The 23,232-nt window shown below is 48.1% G+C and overlaps 1 protein-coding gene across 1 annotated transcript in view; it reads right to left on the bottom strand.

The window, feature by feature from the left end:
* Positions 1–22,889, bottom strand: part of LOC117518085 (protein ALP1-like) — a 59,777-nt gene extending 36,888 nt beyond the window's left edge. The window contains exon 1 of the mRNA XM_034179147.1: positions 22,527–22,889. Coding sequence (XP_034035038.1) covers positions 22,527–22,889 — 363 coding nt within the window. The remainder of the gene's footprint in view (positions 1–22,526) is intronic.
* Between the last annotated feature and the right edge of the window lie 343 nt (positions 22,890–23,232).

Raw genomic sequence — 23,232 nt, 5'->3', positions numbered from 1 at the left:
GGAAGAGCAAGGTGCACAGGCACCAGCAGGAGGCGTGTTATGGGAGCTGCAGCAAATACTGACCGCTTTCACTGCTCGGTTGGATCTGGTCACCGAGCAGAACGTTATCCTCAATCGGAGGATGGAGGCTCTCACCGCCAGGGTGGAGGCGCGCGATCAAGGCGCTGCTGCAGCACCTCCTCCTGCTGATCCTTTGTCAGACACAAACGCTCCACTGGTCGTTCAACAACCCCCCCCACCATCCCCTGAAGCATACATAAGCCCTCCGGAGCCGTATGGAGGTTGTGTTGAGACGTGCGCGGACTTCCTGATGCAGTGCTCGCTCGTCTTTGCACAGCGTCCCGTCATGTACGCGTCAGACGCTAGCCGGGTGGCTTATGTCATCAATTTGCTTCGAGGAGAGGCACGCGCCTGGGCTACGGCGCTCTGGGAGCAGAATTCATGGCTCCTAATGTCATACGCTGGGTTTGTAAGGGAGTTCAAACAGGTTTTTGATCATCCCAACAGAGGCGAGACTGCTTCGAGCATGCTACTGTCAATGCAACAGGGGCGCCGGAGTGCAGCCGAGTATGCAGTCGACTTCCGCATCGCGGCTGCGAGGTCCGGCTGGAATACCGTTGCACTCCGCGCCGCCTTCATAAACGGACTGTCTCCGGTCCTGAAGGAGCACCTGTTGGCTAAGGAGGAACCGCGGGATTTTGACGGGCTTGTCGACCTGGTTATACGCTTAGACAACCGGTTAGAGGAACACCGTCAGGAGCAGGGCGGGGGCCGTGACCGGGCACGGGCCGTCCCTCTTCCTTCCGGGTCCGAAAGGATGCCGTCGTCCCCACGCTCCACAGCCAGAGGGCCCCGTGTGGCTACAGCTCCCCCTGCTGACGAAGCTATGGACACGAGCAGACCGTACGATTGTGCAATCGATTTGATTCCGGGCGCTGAGTACCCGTCCAGCAGGCTGTACAACCTCTCACGTCCAGAACGCGAATCAATGGAGACCTACATCCGGGACTCGTTAGCTGCCCCGGGTTGATCCGGAACTCCACCTCCCCGATGGGTGCTGGTTTCTTTTTTGTGGGTAAAAAGGATGGCGGACTCCGTCCATGCATCGATTACAGAGGGCTGAACGACATTACGGTTCGCAACCGATACCCGTTACCTCTGTTGGATTCGGTGTTCACGCCCCTGCATGGAGCCCAAATATTTACCAAACTTGATCTTAGGAATGTGTACCACCTGGTTCGGATCCGGAAGGGAGACGAATGGAAGACGGCATTTAACACCCCCTTAGGTCACTTTGAGTACCTGGTCATGCCGTTCGGCCTCACAAACGCCCCCGCGACGTTCCAAGCTTTGGTTAATGATGTCTTGCGGGACTTCCTGCACCGGTTTGTCTTTGTGTATCTAGATGACATCCTCATCTTTTCTCCGGACCCTGAGACTCATGTCAAGCATGTACGTCAGGTCCTACAGCGGTTGTTGGAGAACCGGCTGTTTGTGAAGGGCGAGAAGTGCGAGTTCCACCGCACTTCTTTGTCCTTCCTGGGGTTCATAATCTCCTCCAACTCCGTCGCCCCTGATCCGGCCAAGGTTGCGGCGGTGAGAGACTGGCCCCACCCAACAAGCCGTAGGAAACTGCAACAGTTCCTCAGCTTTGCAAATTTCTACAGGAGGTTCATTAAGGGCTACAGTCAGGTAGTTAGCCCCCTGACAGCCCTGACCTCCACTAAAGTCCCCTTCACCTGGTCGGATCGGTGCAAAGCCGCATTTAGGGAGTTGAAACGCCGGTTCTCGACTGCGCCAGTTCTGGTGCAGCCTGATCCTACTCGCCAGTTCACATTGGAAGTGGATGCCTCTGACTCAGGGATAGGAGCCGTGCTGTCCCAGAGCGGGGAGTCCGATAAGGTCCTCCACCCTTGTGCCTATTTTTCCCGCAGGTTGACCCTGGCTGAGAGGAATTATGATGTCGGCAATCGGGAACTCTTGGCAGTGAAGGAGGCTCTTGAAGAGTGGAGACACCTGTTGGAGGGAGCGACGGTGCCCTTCACGGTTTTCACGGACCATCGGAACCTGGAGTACATCCAGACCGCCAAGCGGTTGAACCCCAGGCAAGCCCGCTGGTCACTGTTCTTCAGGCGCTTTCACTTCCAGATTACGTACCGCCCCGGGACCAAGAACCAAAGGTCGGATGCACTGTCCCGGGTGCATGAAGAGGAAGTCAGGGCCGAGATGTCAGACCCCCCAGAGACCATCATCTCCGAGTCCACTGTCATGGCCACCCTCACCTGGGACGTGGAGAAGACCGTCCGGGAGGCCCTGGCACGGAACCTGGACCCGGGGACCGGCCCAAAGAACAAGCTGTACGTCCCACCAGAGGCCAGAGCTGCGGTTTTGGACTTCTGCCATGGCTCCAAACTCTCCTGTCATCCTGGAGTGCGTAGGACCATGGCAGTAGTCCAGCAGCGCTTCTGGTGGGCGTCTATGGAAGCCGACGTCCGGGACTACATCCAGGCCTGCACCACCTGCGCCAGGGGCAAAGCAGACCACAAGAGGACCTCAGGACTCCTCCGACCCCTACCGGTGCCTCATCGCCCCTGGTCCCACATTGGCCTGGACTTTGTCACGGGCCTCCCGCCGTCCCAGGGCCACACCACCATCTTGACGATAGTGGACCGGTTCTCCAAGGCGGCCCACTTCGTGGCCCTCCCGAAGCTCCCTACGGCCCAGGAGACAGCAGACCTCCTGGTCCACCACGTCGTGCGTCTGCATGGGATACCAGCGGACATCGTCTCAGACCGTGGCCCTCAGTTCTCCTCTCAGGTCTGGGGGAGTTTTTGCAAGGAACTGGGGGCCACCGTGAGTCTCTCGTCCGGGTATCACCCCCAGACGAATGGACAGGCAGAGCGGGCCAACCAGGAGTTGGAGCAGGCCCTCCATTGCGTTACCTCCGCACACCCGACGGCCTGGAGTACCCATCTGGCCTGGATCGAGTACGCCCACAACAGCCAAGTGTCATCTGCCACCGGCCTCTCCCCGTTCGAGGTGTGTTTGGGGTATCAGCCCCCATTGTTCCCTCTTGTGGAGGGTGAGGTCGGTGTGCCCTCGGTCCAGGCCCACCTCAGGAGGTGCCGCCGGGTGTGGCGGACCGCCCGTTCTGCCCTGTTGAAGGCCCGGACGAGGGCCAAGGCCCATGCAGACCGCCGGCGTTCCCCGGCCCCTGCATACCAGCCTGGGCAGGAGGTATGGTTATCAACGAAGGACATCCCCCTTCAAGTGGAATCACACAAGCTGAAGGACAGATATATTGGACCCTTTCCCATCACCAAGGTCTTCAGCCCGGCCACAGTGAAGCTACGGCTGCCAGCTTCACTGTGGATCCATCCTGTTTTCCACGTGTCCCGGATCAAACCATACCACACCTCACCGCTCTGCACCCCTGCACCTGCACCACCTCCTGCCCGGATCATCGACGGGGAGCCGGCGTGGACCGTGCGTCGGCTTCTGGACGTCTGTCGCAAGGGTCGGGGCTTCCAGTATCTGGTGGACTGGGAGGGGTATGGTCCCGAGGAATGCTCCTGGGTGAAAAGGAGCTTCATCCTGGACCTGGCCCTCCTGGCCGACTTCTACGCCCGGCACCCGGATAAACCTGGTCGGGCGCCAGGAGGCGCCCGTTGAGGGGGGGGGGGGGGGGGGGGTCCTGTTGTGTGGGCCGCTGAAGAGGAGGTACTGCTGGCCCACCACCACCAGATGGCGCCCTGCTTGGAGTGCGGGCTCCAAGCACGAGAGGGCGTCGGAGCCGCTGGAGGTGACAGCTGTCATCAATCAACACCAGCTGTCACCCATCACCACCACTATAAAACTGGACTGCAACTCCACCTCCTCGCCGAGAAATCGTCTACCATACAGGTAACTTTCTCTGCTGACTCAAAACAATGAGTAATAATCTGTACTTCTTTGCAGCCGTTTTCCTGTGGTGTGTCCTTATCTGTGGGATTGGCGTTTGGTGTGATCAGCGACGGCTTCGCTTCACACTCCAACCAGATAAGTGGTTAGACAGGAGCTGCACGAGTGTGTGATTGGAGGTGGAGGTTCTCCCTCCTTGACTGAACACAGACTGTGGGATTACTGAGTGTGCGGACTCACACTCATCCAGAACTGTTTCTGTTTTCTGCCAGCAGTACCGGGTCTGACTGCTGAAGACAGTGGCCACCTGGGGCGCAGGGCTTGGCGGCTCCGGTGTTCTTCAGATCCGTTGGTGGTGAGGCTTGTGTGGGTTCCGGCTTCTCTCTCACCGGACGTCTCCTATCTTTGAGCCTGCCACACGTCACCTTTTGTTGGATTGATATAACACATTTGTATCTGTCTGTATCACGTTGTGCACCTTCACAACATTAAATTGTTACTTTTTGGCTATTCCATTGTCCCTTCATTAACGCCCCCTGTTGTGGGTCCGTGTCACGACACCTTCCCAACAGATAGGTTGTCTGCAAGATATTTTTCAATAAGCCAAGTGCACTTCATGACTGTACAAGCTCGAACCCTGAGCCTCGCTCTTGTTTCGCTACCAAACACTGGCCAAACCCAGGTAGTGTGATTATGTGCGTTACAGAACACGTGTGGCTTTAACTGCTTTTAAACCTTAAGCCATATGTTCAGGTGAAACATAACAGGTGCACATTGCACTATTGTTGAACATGCAAACCGTTATTATAGACTTGACACATGGAAAACACTGTTTGTTTTATGCAACTTTCCCACAACTTTCCCACTGAGAAGAACAATCCCAAAGGGCTCAAGAGATGGATTAAAATATTACGTTTGTCAGCGATTGTTACCAGTCAGTTTAATCACATGAATGGAACTTTGCTACGGTAAACAATGACAAGATGTACCTTCCTTGTAGTCCATGAATTACTGTAAGAGTGTTCTAGCATTTTTGTGTGGTACACAAAATGCAAAACATGCACTGTGCACAATCTTTCCAATCACAGCCACAGAAGCCTATAACTTCTTCTGGGTTGTCTGCGTGTCTTGGAGGCTTTCCTCACACTTCTTCTTGTACAGTCAGTTTTTGAGAACTGTCTCCTCCACACAGATTTACCATAGAGTGCTATACTGTTTGTATTTCTTCATAATTGATGTAAATAAAGTCCAAAACATATTCAGTGACTTGGGAATTGTTCATGTATTCATCCTCTGACTTGTCTGAAGAAACCTGGCAATAAAACTGATTATTTACAGGTATTATACCTGTATTGCTTTAGTTATGCAACCCATCAGCTTGGCTTTTATATTTTTAATTCATTTATATCAAGTTGTAGAGATATGGTTTCACTTTGAGTTTAAGGAAGATAATTTTAGAAGTTTTTAATTTTTTGGAATGATTTGTATTTTTGTATTCAAAATGGCATAAACAAATTAAAATGTATGAAATATGTGTTCCAGTACTTTTGGAGGGCACTGGAAGTCCAGTGTTGTGAAAGTGTCGTGACACGGACCCACAACAGGGGGCGTTAATGAACGGACAATGGATAAGCCAAAAGTAACAATTTAATGTTGTGAATCGCACAACGACGTACAGACAATAACAATATGGTGACTGTCGATTATACACAAAGTGACGTGTGGGCAGGCTCGAAGATAGAAGACGTCTGGCGAGAGAAGAGCCGGATCCCACACAGCTTCTACCACCAACGGAGCTGAAGAACACCGGAGCCGCCAAGCCCTGCGCCCCAGGTGGCCGCTGTCTTCAGCAGTCAGACCCGGTACTGCTGGCAGAGAACAGAGACAGTCCTGATGAGTGTGAGTTCGCACACTCAGTAATCCCACAGTCTGTATACAATTGGGAGGGAGAACCTCCACCTCCAATCACACACTCGTGCAGCTCCTGTCTAACCACTTATCTGGTTGGGGTGTGAAGCAAAGCCGTCGCTGATCACACCAAACACCAATCCCACAGATAAAGACACACCACAGGAAAACGGCTGCAAAGAAGTTCAGACTATTAGTCAGTGTTAAGTCAGCAGAGAAGTTACCTGAATGGTAGCTGATTTCTCGGCGGGGAGGTGGAGTTGCAGTCCGGCCTTTATGGTGGTGGTGATGAGTAGTGGATGAGTGACAGCTGGTACGGATGATGAGTGAGAGCTGTCACTCCTGGTCGCTCCGACGCCCTCTCGTGCTTGAAGCCCGCACTTCAAGCAGGGCGCCATCTTGTGGTGGTGGGCCAGCAGTACCTCCTCTTCAGCGGCCCACACAACAGGACCCCCCCCACAACGGGTGCCTCCTGGCGCCCGACCAGGCTTGTCCGGGTGACGGGTGTAGAAGTCGGCCAGGAGGGCCGGGTCCAGGATGAAGCTCCTCTTCACCCAGGAGCGCTCCTCGGGGCCATAACCCTCCCAGTCCACCAGATACTGGAACCCCCGGCCCTTTCGACGGATGTCCAGGAGCCGGCGTACCGTCCACGCGGGCTCCCCGTCAATGATCCAGGCAGGAGGCGGCGCTGGTCCCAGAGCACACAGTGGTGAGGTATGGCAGGGCTTGAGTCTTGACACATGAAACACGGGGTGTATCCGCAGTGAAGTTGGCAGCTTCAGCTTCACTGCGGCCGGACTGAGGACTTTGAGGATGGGAAAAGGTCCGATGTACCTGTCCTTGAGTTTGTGGGATTCCACCTGCAGGGGGATGTCCTTAGTGGATAGCCAGACCTCCTGCCCGGGCTGGTATGCAGGGGCCGGGGAACGCCGGCGGTCTGCAAGGGCCTTAGCCCTCGTCCGGGCTCTGAGCAGGACAGAGCGGGTGGTACGCCACACCCGACGGCACTTCTTCAGATGGGCCTGGACCGAGGGCACCCCGACCTCTCCCTCCACCAGTGGAAACAATGGGGGCTGGTACCCCAAACACACCTCAAACGGGGAGAGGCCGGTGGCAGATGAGACTTGGCTATTATGAGCGTACTCGATCCAGGCCAGATGGTCACTCCAGGCCGTCGGGTGCGTGGAGATCACGCAGCAGAGGGCCTGCTCCAGTCCGCTCTGCCTGCCCGTTCGTCTGGGGGTGGTACCCAGACGAGAGACTGACGGTGGCCCCCAGTTCCCTGCAGAAACTCCTCCAGACCTGGGAGGAGAACTGAGGACCACGATCCGAGACAATGTCTGATGGAATCCCATGCAGACGCACGACGTGGTGGTCCAGGAGGTCTGCAGTCTCCTGGGCCGTCGGGAGCTTCGGGAGGGCCACGAAGTGGGCCGCCTTGGAGAACCGGTCCACTATCGTTAAGATGGTGGTGTTGCCCTGGGACGGCGGGAGGCCCATGACAAAGTACAGGCCAATATGAGACCAGGGGCGACGAGGCACAGGCAGAGGCTGGAGAAGGCCTTGGGCCTTGTGGTGGTCGGCTTTGCCCCTGGCACAGGTGGTGCAGGCCTGGACATACTCCCGGACGTCGGCTTCCATAGACGCCCACCAGAAGCGCTGCCGGACCACTGCCACGGTCCTTCGCACCCCTGGATGACAGGAGAGCTTGGAACCGTGACAGAAGTCAAGGACCGCAGCCCTGGCCTCTGGTGGGACGTACAACTTGTCCTTCGGACCTGTCCCCAGGTCCGGGCTCCGTGTCAGGGCCTCCCGGACGGTCTTCTCCACGTCCCAGGTAAGGGTGGCCACGACAGTGGACTCGGGGATGATGGTGTCAGGGGGGTCTGACGGCTTGGTCTTGACCTCCTCTTCGTGCACCCGGGACAGGGCGTCAGATCGTTGGTTTTTTTGTCCCGGGGCGGTAGGTGATCCAGAAGTCAAAACGCCCGAAGAACAGCGACCAGCGGGCTTGCCTGGGGTTCAGACGCTTCGCGGTCCGGATGTACTCCAGGTTCCGATGGTCCGTGAAAACCGTAAATGGTACCGATGCTCCCTCCAACAGGTGTCTCCACTCCTCAAGAGCCTCCTTCACCGCAAGACGTTCCCGATTGCCGACGTCATAGTTCCATTCAGCTGGGGTCAACCTGCGGGAAAAGTAGGCACATGGATGGAGAACCTTGTCGGACTCCCCGCTCTGGGATAGCACGGCTCCTATCCCTGAGTCAGAGGCGTCCACTTCAACTACGAACTGGCACTTGGGATCGGGCTGCACCAGAACCGGTGCAGTCGAGAACCGGCGTTTCAACTCCCTAAACGCGGCTTCGCACCGATCCGACCAGGTGAAGGGGACTTTTGTGGAGGTCAGGGCTGTCAGGGGGCTAACTACCTGACTGTAGCCCTTGATGAACCTCCGGTAGAAATTTGCAAAACCGAGGAACTGTTGTAGTTTCCTACGGTTCGTTGGTTGGGGCCAATCTCTCACCGCCGCAACCTTGGCCGGATCAGGGGCGACGGAGTTGGAGGAGATTATGAACCCCAGGAAAGACAAAGAAGTGCGGTGGAACTCACACTTCTCGCCCTTCACAAACAGCCGGTTCTCCAACAACCGCTGTAGGACCTGACGTACATGCTTGACATGGGTCTCAGGATCCGGAGAAAAGATGAGTATATCGTATAGATATACGAAGACAAACCGATGCAGGACGTCCCGCAAGACATCATTAACCAATGCTTGGAACGTCGCGGGCGCATTGGAGAGGCCGAACGGCATGACCAGGTACTCAAAGTGACCTAACGGGGTGTTAAATGCCGTCTTCTACTCGTCTCCCTCCCGGATCCGAACCAGGTGATAAGCATTCCTAAGATCCAATTTCGTGAATATTTGGGCTCCATGCAGGGGCGTGAACACTGAATCCAACAGAGGTAACGGGTATCGGTTGCGAACCGTGATCTCGTTCAGCCCTCTGTAATCAATGCATGGACGGAGTCCGCCGTCCTTCTTACCCACAAAAAAGAAACCAGCACCCATCGGGGAGGTGGAGTTCCGGATCAACCCGGCAGCTAACGAGTCCCGGATGTAGGTCTCCATTGATTCGCGTTCTGGACGTGAGAGGTTGTACAGCCTGCTGAACGGGTACTCAGCGCCCGGTATCAAATCAATGGCACAATCGTACGGACGGTGTGGGGGCAGCGTGAGTGCCAGATCCTTGCTGAAGATGTCGTGAGGTCGTGGTACTCGGCTGGCACCGCCGCCAGATTGGGGGGGACTAAAACCTCCTCCTTAGCTGTCACACCGGGTGGAACCAAGGATCCTAAACACTCCCAGTGGCAGGTTTCGCTCCACTGAACCACAACTCCAGACGACCAATCAATCCGGGGATTGTGTTTTAACACCCATGGAAAACCCAAAATCACTCGGGAGGTAGAAGGTGTTACATAAAACACAATCTCCTCCCTGTGATTCCCAGACACCACCAATGTCACTGGCTGTGTCTGGTGTGTGATTAGTGGAAGAAGGGTGCCATCTAGTGCCCGCACCGACAATGGTGACGGTAAGGCCACTAGAGGGAGCCCAACCTCCTTTGCCCATCTGCTATCCAGCAGATTCCCCTCCGACCCTGTGTCCACCAGTGCTGGGGCGTGAAGGGTTAGATCCCCACTCAGGATCGTGACTGGGATACGTGCAGATCGTCAGGGTCTCCCCATGTGGGTGTTGTGACCCTCCCTTAGCCCAGTCTCCAAGGCTGAGTGCTGCTGTTTTGACCGTTTGGGGCATTCTCTCTGTGTGTGCTCGGTAGAGCTGCAGAGAAAACACTCTCCACGGATCAGCCTCCTTTGTCTCTGATCTGATCCCTTTTTGGCCCTGCTCGTTTCCCTAGCAGCGTCAGCAGGGGGAGCTGTCGTCACGTGGAGAGCCCTGGCAGCGGAGCGTGGGGAAGTCGGCTCCCTTTCGGACCCGGGAGGAAGAGGCACAGCTTGTGCCTGACCACGCCCTTCGTCTCGCTCCCGTCGGTGTTCTGTTAATCAGTTGTCTAACCGTATAACCAGGTCGATAAGCCCATCTAAATCCCGCGGCTCGTCCTTTGCCACCAGGTGCTCCTTAAGGACCAGAGACAGTCCGTTTACAAAGGCGGCGCGGAGCGCAACAGCATTCCAGCCAGCTCGCGCTGCCGCGATGCGGAAGTCAACTGCATACTTCGCTGCGCTCCGACGCCCCTGCCATATTGACAGCAGCACACTTGAAGCGGTCTCGCCTCCATGAGGGTGGTCGAAAACCTGTCGGAACTCCCTAACAAACTCAGTATAAACCGTTAGGAGCCGTGAATTCTGCTCCCTGAGCACCGTAGCCCAGGCGCGTGCCTCTCCTCGAAGCAAATTTATAACGTAAGCCACCCGGCTAGCGTCTGACGCGTACATGACGGGACGCTGTGAAAAGACGAGCGAGCACTGCATCAAGAAGTCCGCGCACGTCTCCACACAGCCTCCGTACGGCTCCAGAGGGCTTATGTATGCTTCAGGGGAAGGTGGGGGGGTTCGTTGAATGACCAGCGGAATGTCTGTTTCTGGCACACAGTCAGCAGGAGGAGGTGCTGCAGCAGCGCCCTGAGCATGCGCTTCCACCTGGGCGGTGAGAGCCTCCATCCTACAATTGAGAACACTGCTCTGCTCGGTAACTAAGTCCAACCGAGCGGTAAAGGCAGTTAAGATGTGCTGCAGCTCACCCAACACGCCTCCTGCTGGCGCCTGTGCACCTCGCTCTTCCATTGGCTGTTCAAGCAATGGTTGACGCCCCTCGGGATCCATGATGCTGGCCGAGAAATCCTGTTGTGAAAGTGTCGTGACACGGACCCACAACAGGGGGCGTTAATGAACGGACAATGGATAAGCCAAAAGTAACAATTTAATGTTGTGAATCGCACAACGACGTACAGACAATAACAATATGGTGACTGTCAATTATACACAAAGTGACGTGTGGGCAGGCTCGAAGATAGAAGACGCCTGGCGAGAGAAGAGCCAGATCCCACACAGCTTCCACCACCAACGGAGCTGAAGAACACCGGAGTCGCCAAGCCCTGCGCCCCAGGTGGCCACTGTCTTCAGCAGTCAGACCCGGTACTGCTGGCAGAGAACAGAGACAGTCCTGATGAGTGTGAGTTCGCACACTCAGTAATCCCACAGTCTGTATACAATTGGGAGGGAGAACCTCCACCTCCAATCACACACTCGTGCAGCTCCTGTCTAACCACTTATCTGGTTGGGGTGTGAAGCGAAGCCATCGCTGATCACACCAAACGCCAATCCCACAGATAAGGACACACCACAGGAAAACGGCTGCAAAGAAGTTCAGACTATTAGTCAGTGTTAAGTCAGCAGAGAAGTTACCTGAATGGTAACTGATTTCTCGGCGGGGAGGTGGAGTTGCAGTCCGGTCTTTATGGTGGTGGTGATGAGTAGTGGATGAGTGACAGCTGGTACGGATGATGAGTGACAGCTGTCACTCCTGGTCGCTCCGACGCCCTCTCGTGCTTGAAGCCCGCACTTCAAGCAGGGCGCCATCTTGTGGTGGTGGGCCAGCAGTACCTCCTCTTCAGCGGCCCACACAACATCCAGCCTTCAATTAACTCTTGAACCGAGGAGACCAATGTTGGAAAACTTGTAGTGCTCATATTCCCTGTTGCAGCCACCATTGATCTCACTTGGCAGTTTTTTGGCAACACCTCAAAGAGACAGGGCAGAAATAAATAAGCCGACATGAACAACATTTCTCAGAAGCAAAATAAATGACAGGATGCTCATGAAAGCACCAGCAGCTCGCCCTATGTTTCACTAACAAGTGCAGAATTTAGATTTGATGAGATTGAGTCCAGCTCATGAGTAGTAACACAAATTTAAGATAAAGGGGAAAGGTAGCTCAGAGCAACACGATTATATTAGTCACACTAAAGGGAGAACAGACGGGTCTTTAATCTGGGTTTGAATGACTCCGCAGTGTGCATTCTGTACCTGTATACAAATAATGAATGTTTATGAGTTCAATGGTATGAATATTTTATGAGGTGAAAGCCGAATTAAATAGTCGTTCCATTGAAAGAATGTAAAAACATTCATTATTTGTTTTATATAACGGCTAAAATAGATCCTTGTCATTTGACATTTTATTAATTTATAAACAACAGAAAAGGGAGTTACATTTTGGCGCTCCACTGCTGCTAAAGTCCAAATTGTGACATGTAGTCCAGTGATGCTGTGCACTGCCTTCAGACTTCCATAAAAAAAAGAAAAAAAAAAAGATTTTGTGTAGTCCCTCACTCCAACCAAAAATCACGTCAGCTTTTCATCTGAACAGCCCTTCATGCATCCAGACGCCTTACAGCGGAGTGGATTTTGTGTGCGTGTGTGTGTGTTTGTGTTACAAGAATTAGCAGCGTCAGTTAGCTCAATCAAATCATCGTGTCGTTGTCCCCCCCCCCCGCACGCGCACCAAGACACTTGTGCGTGCGTGTATTACCAAAAAAAGACTGCGTACATCCTCAGTGCAGCAAACAAAAAAAAAAAAATCACGTCAGAAATTAGTCAGCTTTTCATTCTTTCTTCCTGCCAACAGAGTATAATAGCGCAGTGGATATGTATTGTGTGTGTGTGTGTGTGTGTGTGTGTGTGTGTGTGTGTGTGTGTGTGTGTGTGTGTGTGTGTGTGTGTGTGTGTGTGTGTTACAAGAATTAGCAGCATCAGCTAGCTCAATCAAATCCTGTCTCGGTAGTCGTTGGGAGTTGTGCGCACACACACACACACACACACAACCTGGTCAGCGCTTGTGCATGCATGTACTACCAAAAAAAGACTGTGTACATCCTCAGTGCAGCGGAAAAAAAAAACCCATCATAAATGAGTCCAGCTTTTCATTCCAACTTCCTGCCACCAGCCTCCAGACAGTACAGTGGATCTGTTTTGTGTGTGCGTGTGCGCATTGGGCCTCATGTATCATTGTTGCACACTTGTGGCGTAAATTTACAGCGTAAACTTGAAATACACCAAAGTCGCCGTGACATGTATCAAGCAGTGCGCACCTGCCCATTTCTGGCGTATGCCTGACGTGATCTTGATAAATGCGGCGAGTGGAAACGATCGTATTTATAATAAACACGCCCATAAATATTCAGCCTCCGCTTCAGACACACCCTCATTTTACGACATGGAAGCCAGGAGACGGCAATGAAAAAGAACTTCACCAATCACGACGCGTGCCAATAGAGCATCAAAAGCGGCCGTCGTATCAATTGTTTTGTAGTATATAATCAATAAAGTGTTACAGTGGTCCCTCATTAATCGCTGGAGTTACGTTCTAAAAAATAGCCCGTAATACGCGAAACTGCGATGTAGTCAGCGTTATTTTTTACAATTATTATAGACGTTTCAAAGCTGTAAAACCCCTCACTACACAGTTTATACACTTTCTCAATCAGGCATGAACATTTTCTCACTTTTCTCTCGTGTGTAAACACTCTCAAAGTTCAAACCTTAGTAGGAAAATAATACCAAACTGTTTTCAGGCCCAAACATTTGTTTGAGAAATAAAAATAGAACGTTTTCCTATAAAAAATTGTGATGGCATTTAACATGTGGATATTTGCTCGCTCAATTAATAAGACATGCCTAATCTGTCAGATTTCTGTATTTTTTAAATGTTTTTCTGTATTTATTTTATTGTGACAACCGAATGGAGACGACAAAACCTGGTTAAAGCACGGGCGAATTAAGGGAATGACGAAACTACAGTTGTTATTATCAATTTCATTGTTTAAAACGATCACACCACATGAAGTTAAGCTCAGCGCTGCTCTGGCTCCAGGCTCGAAGTCTGGAGAAAAAGGCGAGCAGCACTGTCTTTGCAGTCAGCGCTGTGACCATGGATTGTGTTCCATAACAATCCCGCAAAGGCGGGATTTGTATTGATTATTATGTAGTATAATCAGAAAGTGTTATTTATGTAACATATGCATTGATTTGTATAATGGCACTGTTTATCATGTTGATCATCTTCATTTTTATGTGGATTCCAGCGCTGGTTCATTTTGGTGTATAATTTACGCCACCTCTCGACCTGGTGTATATTTTCAGCGCAGCGTACGCCAACGACCACATTGATAAATGCCAAGTAGCGCAGCCGTTTTGGCGTACACCCCATATACGCTCAAATATCGCCGTACGCAACGTTGATACATGAGGCCCATTGTGTGTGCATGTGTAGAGTGCAATGGTACCAAACGTATGGAACCAAATTTGCACTCAAAATGGAACCAAGGTGCACTTTAAATGCAATGCAACACAAATGGGATGAATTAATCCATGTCATGTGACAAAGCACCAATCAAATGACAAGGATCCACTCAGCTTTATATAAATGCCACTAATACAAGTAGTTTGTTTGATGCTCAAGCAGTGAAACTCAGTCAAATATCATGACAACTTCATCCAACACCAAGTGCCAATTTCATAAGTTTATACAAGAAAATGAATAGCCTTGTTGCTCAGCTGATTCATCCATTCACATCAGACCAAGTGCAGTAAGACATAAATGTGTTGATTGGTCAAAGTACACTGATAGGCATATATAGGAATCACTTTTGGCTACATTTAGGGACAGACTGCTACAACACCAAAACATATCCTGATGGACTGTACGTCACATATCACTGATTGTTTATCTTATTGCATAGAAAAATAGTGTAATGTATGACTGATGTCATGTACTGTGCATTTTGGTTCCACTAATCACACTTTGGTTCCATACACTGAGCGACTCCATTAAAGCTTCGTAAAAATGTGTCCATAATACCAGGACACTAAATCTAGTATGCCATAAAATGATTAGAAGCTTACACAGTGCTCATGAGGATATCATTCCTATAGCGACAGTTCCATAGTCATTACAAACCAAAAAGCACACATAGGTAGGAGATTTTTTTAAATCATTTTTTGGAACTGCTGATTCTGATATTTATCATATGTGTTTCCTGTAGTTTTTCACCAGGTACTTGTCAAGTAGCTTGACAAGTATGAGATAGTTCTTAAAAATTGACTTTCCACACACTAACATCATTTCTCATCCTGTGCAATTTTAATTGTGAGTTCCTGAAAACATATATTGTAATATATCAAATTCAAGTTTTACTGTTCACCCTTAAATGATAGTGACATTTATTTTAATCCAGTGGATTCACATTTCCATAAATACACCAGAATTTTCCCACACATGTTTTTTTGCACTAAAATCAGTGCACAGAAATTCTGGTAAAGACGAGAGCAATGACAGGCACAGAAGGTGCCAGTTTTTTAGTAATTCACCCAAATTAAGTGGACTGAAAAGAAGGAAAGTGGTTCATACAGGTAGTTTTTGTGATGCTCCATTGTGCAGCAACTCGTCTGGGAAGATAAGGTGCTTGGGATCAAGAGATCATGCTACAGATTCCCACAAAAAGAACCACAAAGATTACAGCAATTGTCCCAGCAAACCAGAAATTTTACTGTCACAAATCTGGGACGAAATTGTGCACATCGGGTGGTATTTTGAAAAGTGAAGCCACTGGATACAGAAAATGTGGTGTTATATGTAGGTTCAAATAAGAAATGTGGGATCTTATATGTAGCCAGGTGTATGCTTTTCCAGATCATGTCTAATCAAGTGAATTTGCCCCAGGTGGACTCCAGTTAAGCTGTCGAAACATCTCAAGAATTGTCAGTAAAAACAAGGACACACCTGTGCTCAGTTTTGAGGTTCATGGCAAAGCCTGTGAATAATTATGTACATGTGATTTCTTAGGGATTTTTATATTTAATACATTTGCAAACAAATCTTTACTGTTTTCACTTGTCATTATGGGGTTTTGTGTGTAGAATTTTGAGGGGAAAAAATAAATAATTTTAGAATAAGGCTGTAACATAAAATGTGGAAAAAGTGAAATGTGAAATGCTGTGAATACACTGCACTTATGTCAAATCAAGCCTTCAATAATCTTAGCTGTAAAGCTACTCTAACCCAGTTAACTGGGTTAAAAACTTGAACTTCAACTGGGTTGAAAACTTGAACTTCTTGTTCGCAAGATCAACCTTCCACCAGGTCTGCCAAAGCAGAATCCCAGTGAGCCAAGCTCGCAGTAAGGTCTTTTTTGTACATCTGGACTTCACCTTGTTACAGACGGACAGACGTTAATACAGATCATCACGTTGGAGTGGAACAGAGCAAATTTCTTAAGAAAGAAGACAAAATTTCAGCTACAGTTTGCCAAAAAACAAATTAATGAAATGAATAAACAGGAGCAATCAGTGATTTCTGACATCCACCAAGGCTTGACGAGGACTCAAGATAAAAGATATGCGATTCACACCCAGACTTTACCTGGATCCAGATTCCACAACACAATGCAATAGTTTCACACTGATCCAGAATCCGACTGATCAAGATCTTGCAAACTGATATTTAATTCACAAGCTGGAACAAAATAGTGTCTTCCTGATCTTGGTTTTAAATTGTGATGTTGTATCCGTGAAGTAGTTTTGATGTAATCCTTAAAAGTCTACAAAGTGAAATTATGATCCAAAATCCAGATCCAGATTACCTCCAAAATTTAATGGAGTCTTCTAAGACCTAACACCAATGTGTTGTGAAAATCTGTTAAGTAGTTTTGATATAATCCTCAAAATCAGACAAAGGCTACGTTTACATGCTGTTAATATTCAGGATAAGGTCAATATTCCGGTTTCTGAAACATTAGGAATAACCCGTTTACATGCTTAAGCAGACAGAGTTACTCCTGTATACATGGTCATTGGTATCATTTGGAATATCCCCATCTAAACAGCGACACATGTCTTCCACCGGTGCTTGATTTGGTCTGGCATTCGTGCAAATCCTGCTTCGCGTAACTTTTCGGCTACCTTCTTGTGAATGTCGCTATCTCGGTACTTTCTACCGTCAATAAAAGACATTATATTCATGTCTTTCACGATACTAATAAAGTATTCGGTTTCCTCCTCGCTCCAAAAGTGTGGTACTGTGCTGCCGCGTCTGGATTTCCCCATACTTGTTTACCTCTGCTTCTGTGGTGTCTGGTGGGTTGCGGGTTGGATTCCTTCTGGATAGGACATGTGCAGAACACAAAATAATGTTCCTTTCTATGGGGATATCCCGATGCGCGTTTATATGACCTGATATTCGGGTTAGAAAAGGAGTAACCCAGGGGTCATATTTGGGTTTTTAAAAACCGGAATATGAACATATTCGGGTTTTTGCGGGTGTTTACATGGCCGTGCGCAACCGGGTTATTGCAAATATTCTGGTTATGAAAGGGTTATGAAAGGGTTACTGGCTGCATGTAAAGATAGTCAAAGTGAAATGTACAAATTGAATTCTGATCCACAAACCAGATCACCTCCAAAAGTTAATGGTTCTTCCATGGCCTAATATGTGTCCATGGTGAAAATTTCATCAAAATCTGTGCAGTAGTTTTGATGTAATCCTTAAAAGCCTATATAAAGTGAAATCTTGATCCAGAATCTGGATCACCTCCAAAATGTAATTCAATCAATCAATCAATCAATTTTTTTATATAGCGCCAAATCACAACAAACAGTTGCCCCAAGGCGCCTTCCATGGCCTAATATCTATCTGTGGTGAAAATTTTGTCAAAATGCATGCAGTAGTTTTGACGTAATCCTGCTAACAGACAGACAACTGATGATTTTATTATGTCCATGGTGGATGTAATAAAGGGGCAGCCATGGCTAAGGGCTTATGGTGTGCACCACATGCTGGGTTTTGCAGTATCCTCAGTTTCAAATTCCAACAGAGGCAATGTCTTTGCTGCGTGTCTCTCCGATGCCATGTTTCCTGTCTCTATCATAAAGGCTGAAATGCCAAAAAAAAAAATGGCATGATAGAAAATACAAAATTCTACATCTACATTAGTGGTTTGTATTTCAGGCCAGGTTCAAACATTTGACCAAGTTTAATGATAATTAACTGATTAGATTTTGAGTTGTTTTTTTTTTTGTTTTTTTTTTAAAGCAAGAATACAATGCATTTGGTGAAAGCTTTAAGAAATTTTCTATCAGTTTTGTCAGAAACCAAAGCATTGACAGCATGGAATCAAAGTCTGTTAAAATGACCCCACTGTGCTCTTTCATCACAGCAGGCAGCATGAGAGAATGAATGGGGAGAGATGAACAGTTGCTGGATTTGTGGTGGACCACTGATAGTCCAACACAGCATGTCTGTGTCCACATAAATCATGAGCGCACGCTGAGACAAATGGCAGCACATTCTGGTCTCATCTACTTTCACAGAAGCTGCTTGATGAGACAACTGGTAATCTTTCCATTTGCAAAAACAAGACTGTGGCTTCTTATGGCATTTGTCAGTAATCTGTTGTGTGAAGTACACCTTTAGAAGGCCGTGGAGCATTTTAAAAACACTGCGTGGCATTCATCAAACACCACAAAAACTGTACATTTGCACCCATGGTGGACACTGGTAACTGAGCACAGCTTCTATAACCACTAATACGCCAACTGAAAAGTTAACAGCGATGACGCTACACCAATAAACCTCTAAAACACTGAGCGGAAGTTACCGCTAACTTTTAATACATGTATTTAACACTGGGTAGATTTCTTTAAGGCTCAAAACACCCCCAAAAGCAGAAGATAAAGAGCTGAAATTTTAATAAGGTTGAGCGCACCAACATCAGATGCAGTGGCGGCACCAGGAAATTTTTGTTGGGGGGGCTGAGGGGAGGCTGTGGTTAAAGTTGGAGGGGCTCCACAAAATGTCGTCGAAATGAACAATATAGTAAATTGCTTTATAAATACCAAGGTATTTGCTTTAGTCACCTGTGCTCCTCTAAAATGTGGTATCATTGCACACACACATCACTTAGAATGACTGCAAGTTCAGTAAACTTGCACATAGGTATAAATAAAGGTAAGTGAAGTTTTAAGAGTGGCTGTAATAAATATTTAGGAAACTGAAATTTTTGGAGTATGCAGTTAAATTTGTTTCATTAATACCTGCAAATGCACAGAGGGTGATTTACAAATAGCCTTTGATTTGTACACGTGCTTTGGGATCCACAAACACAAATTTCTGATTTGTAACTTGTGTGTGGGTTTTTACAAATAATTGTTTATTTGCAAAACTGAAAATTCTGTTTGTGAAGGGTGATTCAGCATTGGTGGATCACCAAACACACACACATTCATCACTTTGTTCAGTTACGCAATATTGAGACATTCTCAGCGCAAAACTGCAGTTGAGATCCACAAATATGTCAGTCGCTATTCACATTATTGGCAGAATTATTGGGGGGGTCTGAGGGAGGGCTTGGCTCATTATTGGGTGGGCTTAAGCCCCCCCAAACCCCCCTTGGTGCAGCCACTGATCAGATGATGATCCAGATGTACATGAATAATTAAATGAGCTAATGAAATTAAAAACAGTAGTTTCCATTTGACAGATAATTCCAGAAAATTTTGGACAAATAAGAAATATTAAGGTGGATGCCAACTGCTATAAAAAAAAAAGAAGAAACTCCTCTGCCAGGGACAACGACAGGTAGGTACACACTGACAGAACTGATAGAAATCTGCCCGTGACACCACATACAGGAAATAAGGACTGTTGTTCATTCTGACCACAACTGCAGTTCGGAAAATATGGTCGTTTTTTACACCAGTGTGTTTTGCATATTTGACAATACGAGGTCTGTTAGAAAAGTATCCGACCTTTTTATTTTTTGCAAAACCATATGGATTTGAATCACATTTGATTGCATCAGCCAAGCTTGAACCTTCATGCGCATGCGTGAGTTTTTTCACGCCTGTTGGTTGCGTCATTCGCCTGTGAGCAGGCTTTGTGTGAGCAGTGGTCCACCCCTCTCGTCGGCTTTTTATTGCGAATAAATGTCTGAACAATTTGGAGCTTTGCTGCATCAATTTTTTCCAGAAACTGAGAGAGACCTCCAGGTGGACACCATTCGGAAGATTCAGATGGCTTTCAGGGACGATTTTATGGGGATTACACAGATTAAAGAGTGCTCCAGCCGGTTTAAAGACCGCCCACAGCGTCTGAGAGTGCGGCGCACTCCGAGCGCCGATCGACAGGCTCAAACCCTGCTGAAACAACCAGATCATTTCCAGCGTGAAGGCTTTGTTGATCCGGGACGTCATCTGACTTCCACAAAAATGGCAGAAGATGTGGACATCAAGACTTTTTCGGCACATTCCACTGTTACAGGAGTTTTTTTTCATGGAAAGAGAAGCGGAGGGATGCGCCACTCATGCCACTCATGGCGCGGGACAAAAGCACCTCCGTGTTGGTCTCACAGGACGGCTTTCAGGTTGCTTTTCAGTCGTGTGACTATCCGAGAAATTGTGCATGAGCTGGACATGCCAGAACATGTCCTGTGAGGCTTCATCACGGCGTTGCTTTGCGCCATGCGGCTCCACCGTGACGCGCGGAACTCCTCCGCTCCTCTTTCCATGACAAAAACTCCTGTAACAGTGGAATGTGCCGTTCATTTCCACACTGGATGCTGTGTTGATCCGGGACGTCATCTGACTTCACAGGAATTGCGAAAGACGTGGACATCTGCACTTTTTCGGCACATTGAGACGCGTGTCGCATGGAGATAGTAATACTAGAACTTGAATGTTTGTGGTCTGGTGTCTGTTTGGGTTGTGGGAAAGCCAGGTTTGTGAGGGCAAGGACAATCTATACTTTTAGTACTGAGAACTTGTTCCTTAAATAACAGCTTGTGTCTCGATAGCAGACAACTGCTATTGAGACACAAAAAACTCTCTGGTGGTGAGGGAATGCTTTATATCAGTTTGTTCATCCAGATGAGTGCTAAATTGTACTTGCAGTGATCTGACATTGTTACCATATTTGCATGTTGGACACCCACCACCACCACCACCACCACCACCCAATGATCCAGCCACCCCCTTTTTTAATGAAAGTTGGTTAAATGCTCACCCTTAAATAAATTACTTTCATGACCCTAACACATTGTACAAAGCAAAAAATGCACTTTCACAAAGTTTTCTTAATCGCTTCCGCGTCTTACCCTCTTACCTTAACAGTGTCATCAGTGGTTTTTCCCGAGTTCCATGAATGTACTGGGTGACCCACAATAACTTTTATTTTGCATGGGGAATTTTTTTAATCATTATTTGTTTTACCATAGTCACAACATTTTGGTTTTTTTTTTTTATCAATAGTAGTCACCTGACAATTATGTTAATTTCAAAGATTGCAATACAAGAGTTTTGCACAATGCAGCACTGGTGGATCTAAGGGGTGGTGGCGGATGCATGGGTCTAACACTCGTGCATCTATTCCTTTTCAGGCAGAATTTGACGCAGATCTGACATGCGGATACGGTAAATACAGAGATGTCCAGGTGAGATCAAATAACGATAAAGGCATTGCCAGTGTAGGGAGCAGCCAGTCAGCACTGCTGCTGAGTTCAGCACAGCCTGAGTTCATGTTTTAAAAGTGCAGTGCATTGACACACTTCTTCGCTTTAAATACATCACAAGTCTGTTTTTTTCCACACAGATAAATAGTGTAGTTCAGTCCCGCTGTGTTTCATCACGCGGTGTTATTGCCGTGAAAGCAGTTAATGCACCTGTCAAGCAAGTTTTAAAAATACAGAAACTCTTTGTATCTAAATATACAAGAAGTGTACTTTATTCACACAAATCATCAACCGTGCACGTCATGAACCTTGCAGATGGACAATAGCAGATGTTGAAAACATTCATTTCCTATACCCACTTACTCCAATTAAGGATCATGGTGGGGCTGGAGCCTACAGGGTCACATATAGACAAACAAACACAAACACACCCGCATGCACACCTAAGCACAATTCAACTAACCTGCATGTCTATTAGGGTGTCTCATTTTTTGCAAATGTTCTCAGAGCTTGCTGCTCTTTAAACCAATTTGTCTCCCAAGTGAACTGATGAAACAGTAACATTTTCAGCAAAATCGGACAAGGTTTGGACCCCCTCCCCCGCCATCTTTCATGCATCATTGCTGCGAAACATCCATTTTCACATAGAAAACATTAAAGAGTTCAACAGAAAACACTATTATCTGAACACAAACTACCTTACTATGGTTTTTGGGGGTGCTGATTTCATTTATGATGGTTATTTAGTCAATTTATATAGAAATTAAATGATTTTTGTTTTCATTTTCATCATCAAAACCATGTGTGAAATATGTTTCTAAAGACAGATGGTAACTATGAAACAATACCTAAGTAAGGTAGGCAATATATATTTAATTTGTTACAATATTATGAGGTCACACATATCAATCTTTTTGTTAACAGCAGCAAAATATACAAAACATAAGATAATGCTTGACATAAAACAACATAAACAATAGCCTGAGGTAATCTGACATAATTGCACAGTCATGGTTCACAGTCCTTCATCTATCTTACTCTTACCCATACTCTTACTCATCTATCTTACCCGACGGTGGGATTCTGTTACTAGCACAGCCTCCTCTCTGTGTGATTCATCTTTTGATACATTTGCAAAGTCCTGAATGTCCTTGATGGTCCATTCCAAATATTACACACAATTGATTTGATTCTCACAAAATCATCATCCTTGTCCCAGTGGCCAGGGGGCAAGGCCAGCCAGTGCCCAGTCTCACCCAGCAGGTCGAATAGCAGCCAGGAATGTGTTCCCACCAGGGAGGTAAGGCTGGTATCCCCTAGAAGCACAGCTGTACGTGGAAAGGTCGGCTTTCCAGGGGTGTAGACTGGTGGCTTCAAGGAAGTCTGGAGCTGAACAGCCATGGCAGCTTTCATATCACATCCAAGATGGCTATCAAAGAGGCCGAGAACAATGAGTGGCTCTGTCAGATACCACAGATGTCTCTGGATGGGCTTCTTGACAGCCTTGGCCACAGGAGCATCCACCGGCTGAAAGTACAGTGGAAGCTGTCTGCTGGTCATAGTACTTGGCTCACTTGGCTTCATGTTCTTCTCTGGCTTTCTCTTTGTTGTGAAGTGTCACATCAGCTGGTCCTAGGTGTTGAAGACAGGCTCCAGAGTACTGGTCTATATAAAACTTGTAGTCTGTCTCCCAGCCGTCTCTTTGTTGCTTCATCAGAGACTTCAGGTTCTCAAGCTGTGTGTCTTCACTGGCCTCACCCCTTAACTTAGGTTTCAAGTCCAGGAGCGAGTCCAGGGTGTCTGACAGCCTGTGTCTCAGTTCCCCTGGGTTGTGGCACTTTTTCCATTTGTCAATGACTTCAGAAACATTCTTGACACAGTTCTTGCCAAATTGCCTCAGCTT

This window comes from Thalassophryne amazonica, chromosome 10, assembly GCF_902500255.1.
Source record: "Thalassophryne amazonica chromosome 10, fThaAma1.1, whole genome shotgun sequence".
NCBI lineage: Eukaryota > Metazoa > Chordata > Actinopteri > Batrachoidiformes > Batrachoididae > Thalassophryne > Thalassophryne amazonica.
The sequence above is the reverse complement of the archived record's forward strand: the minus strand, read 5'-3'. Positions and strand labels throughout refer to the sequence as shown.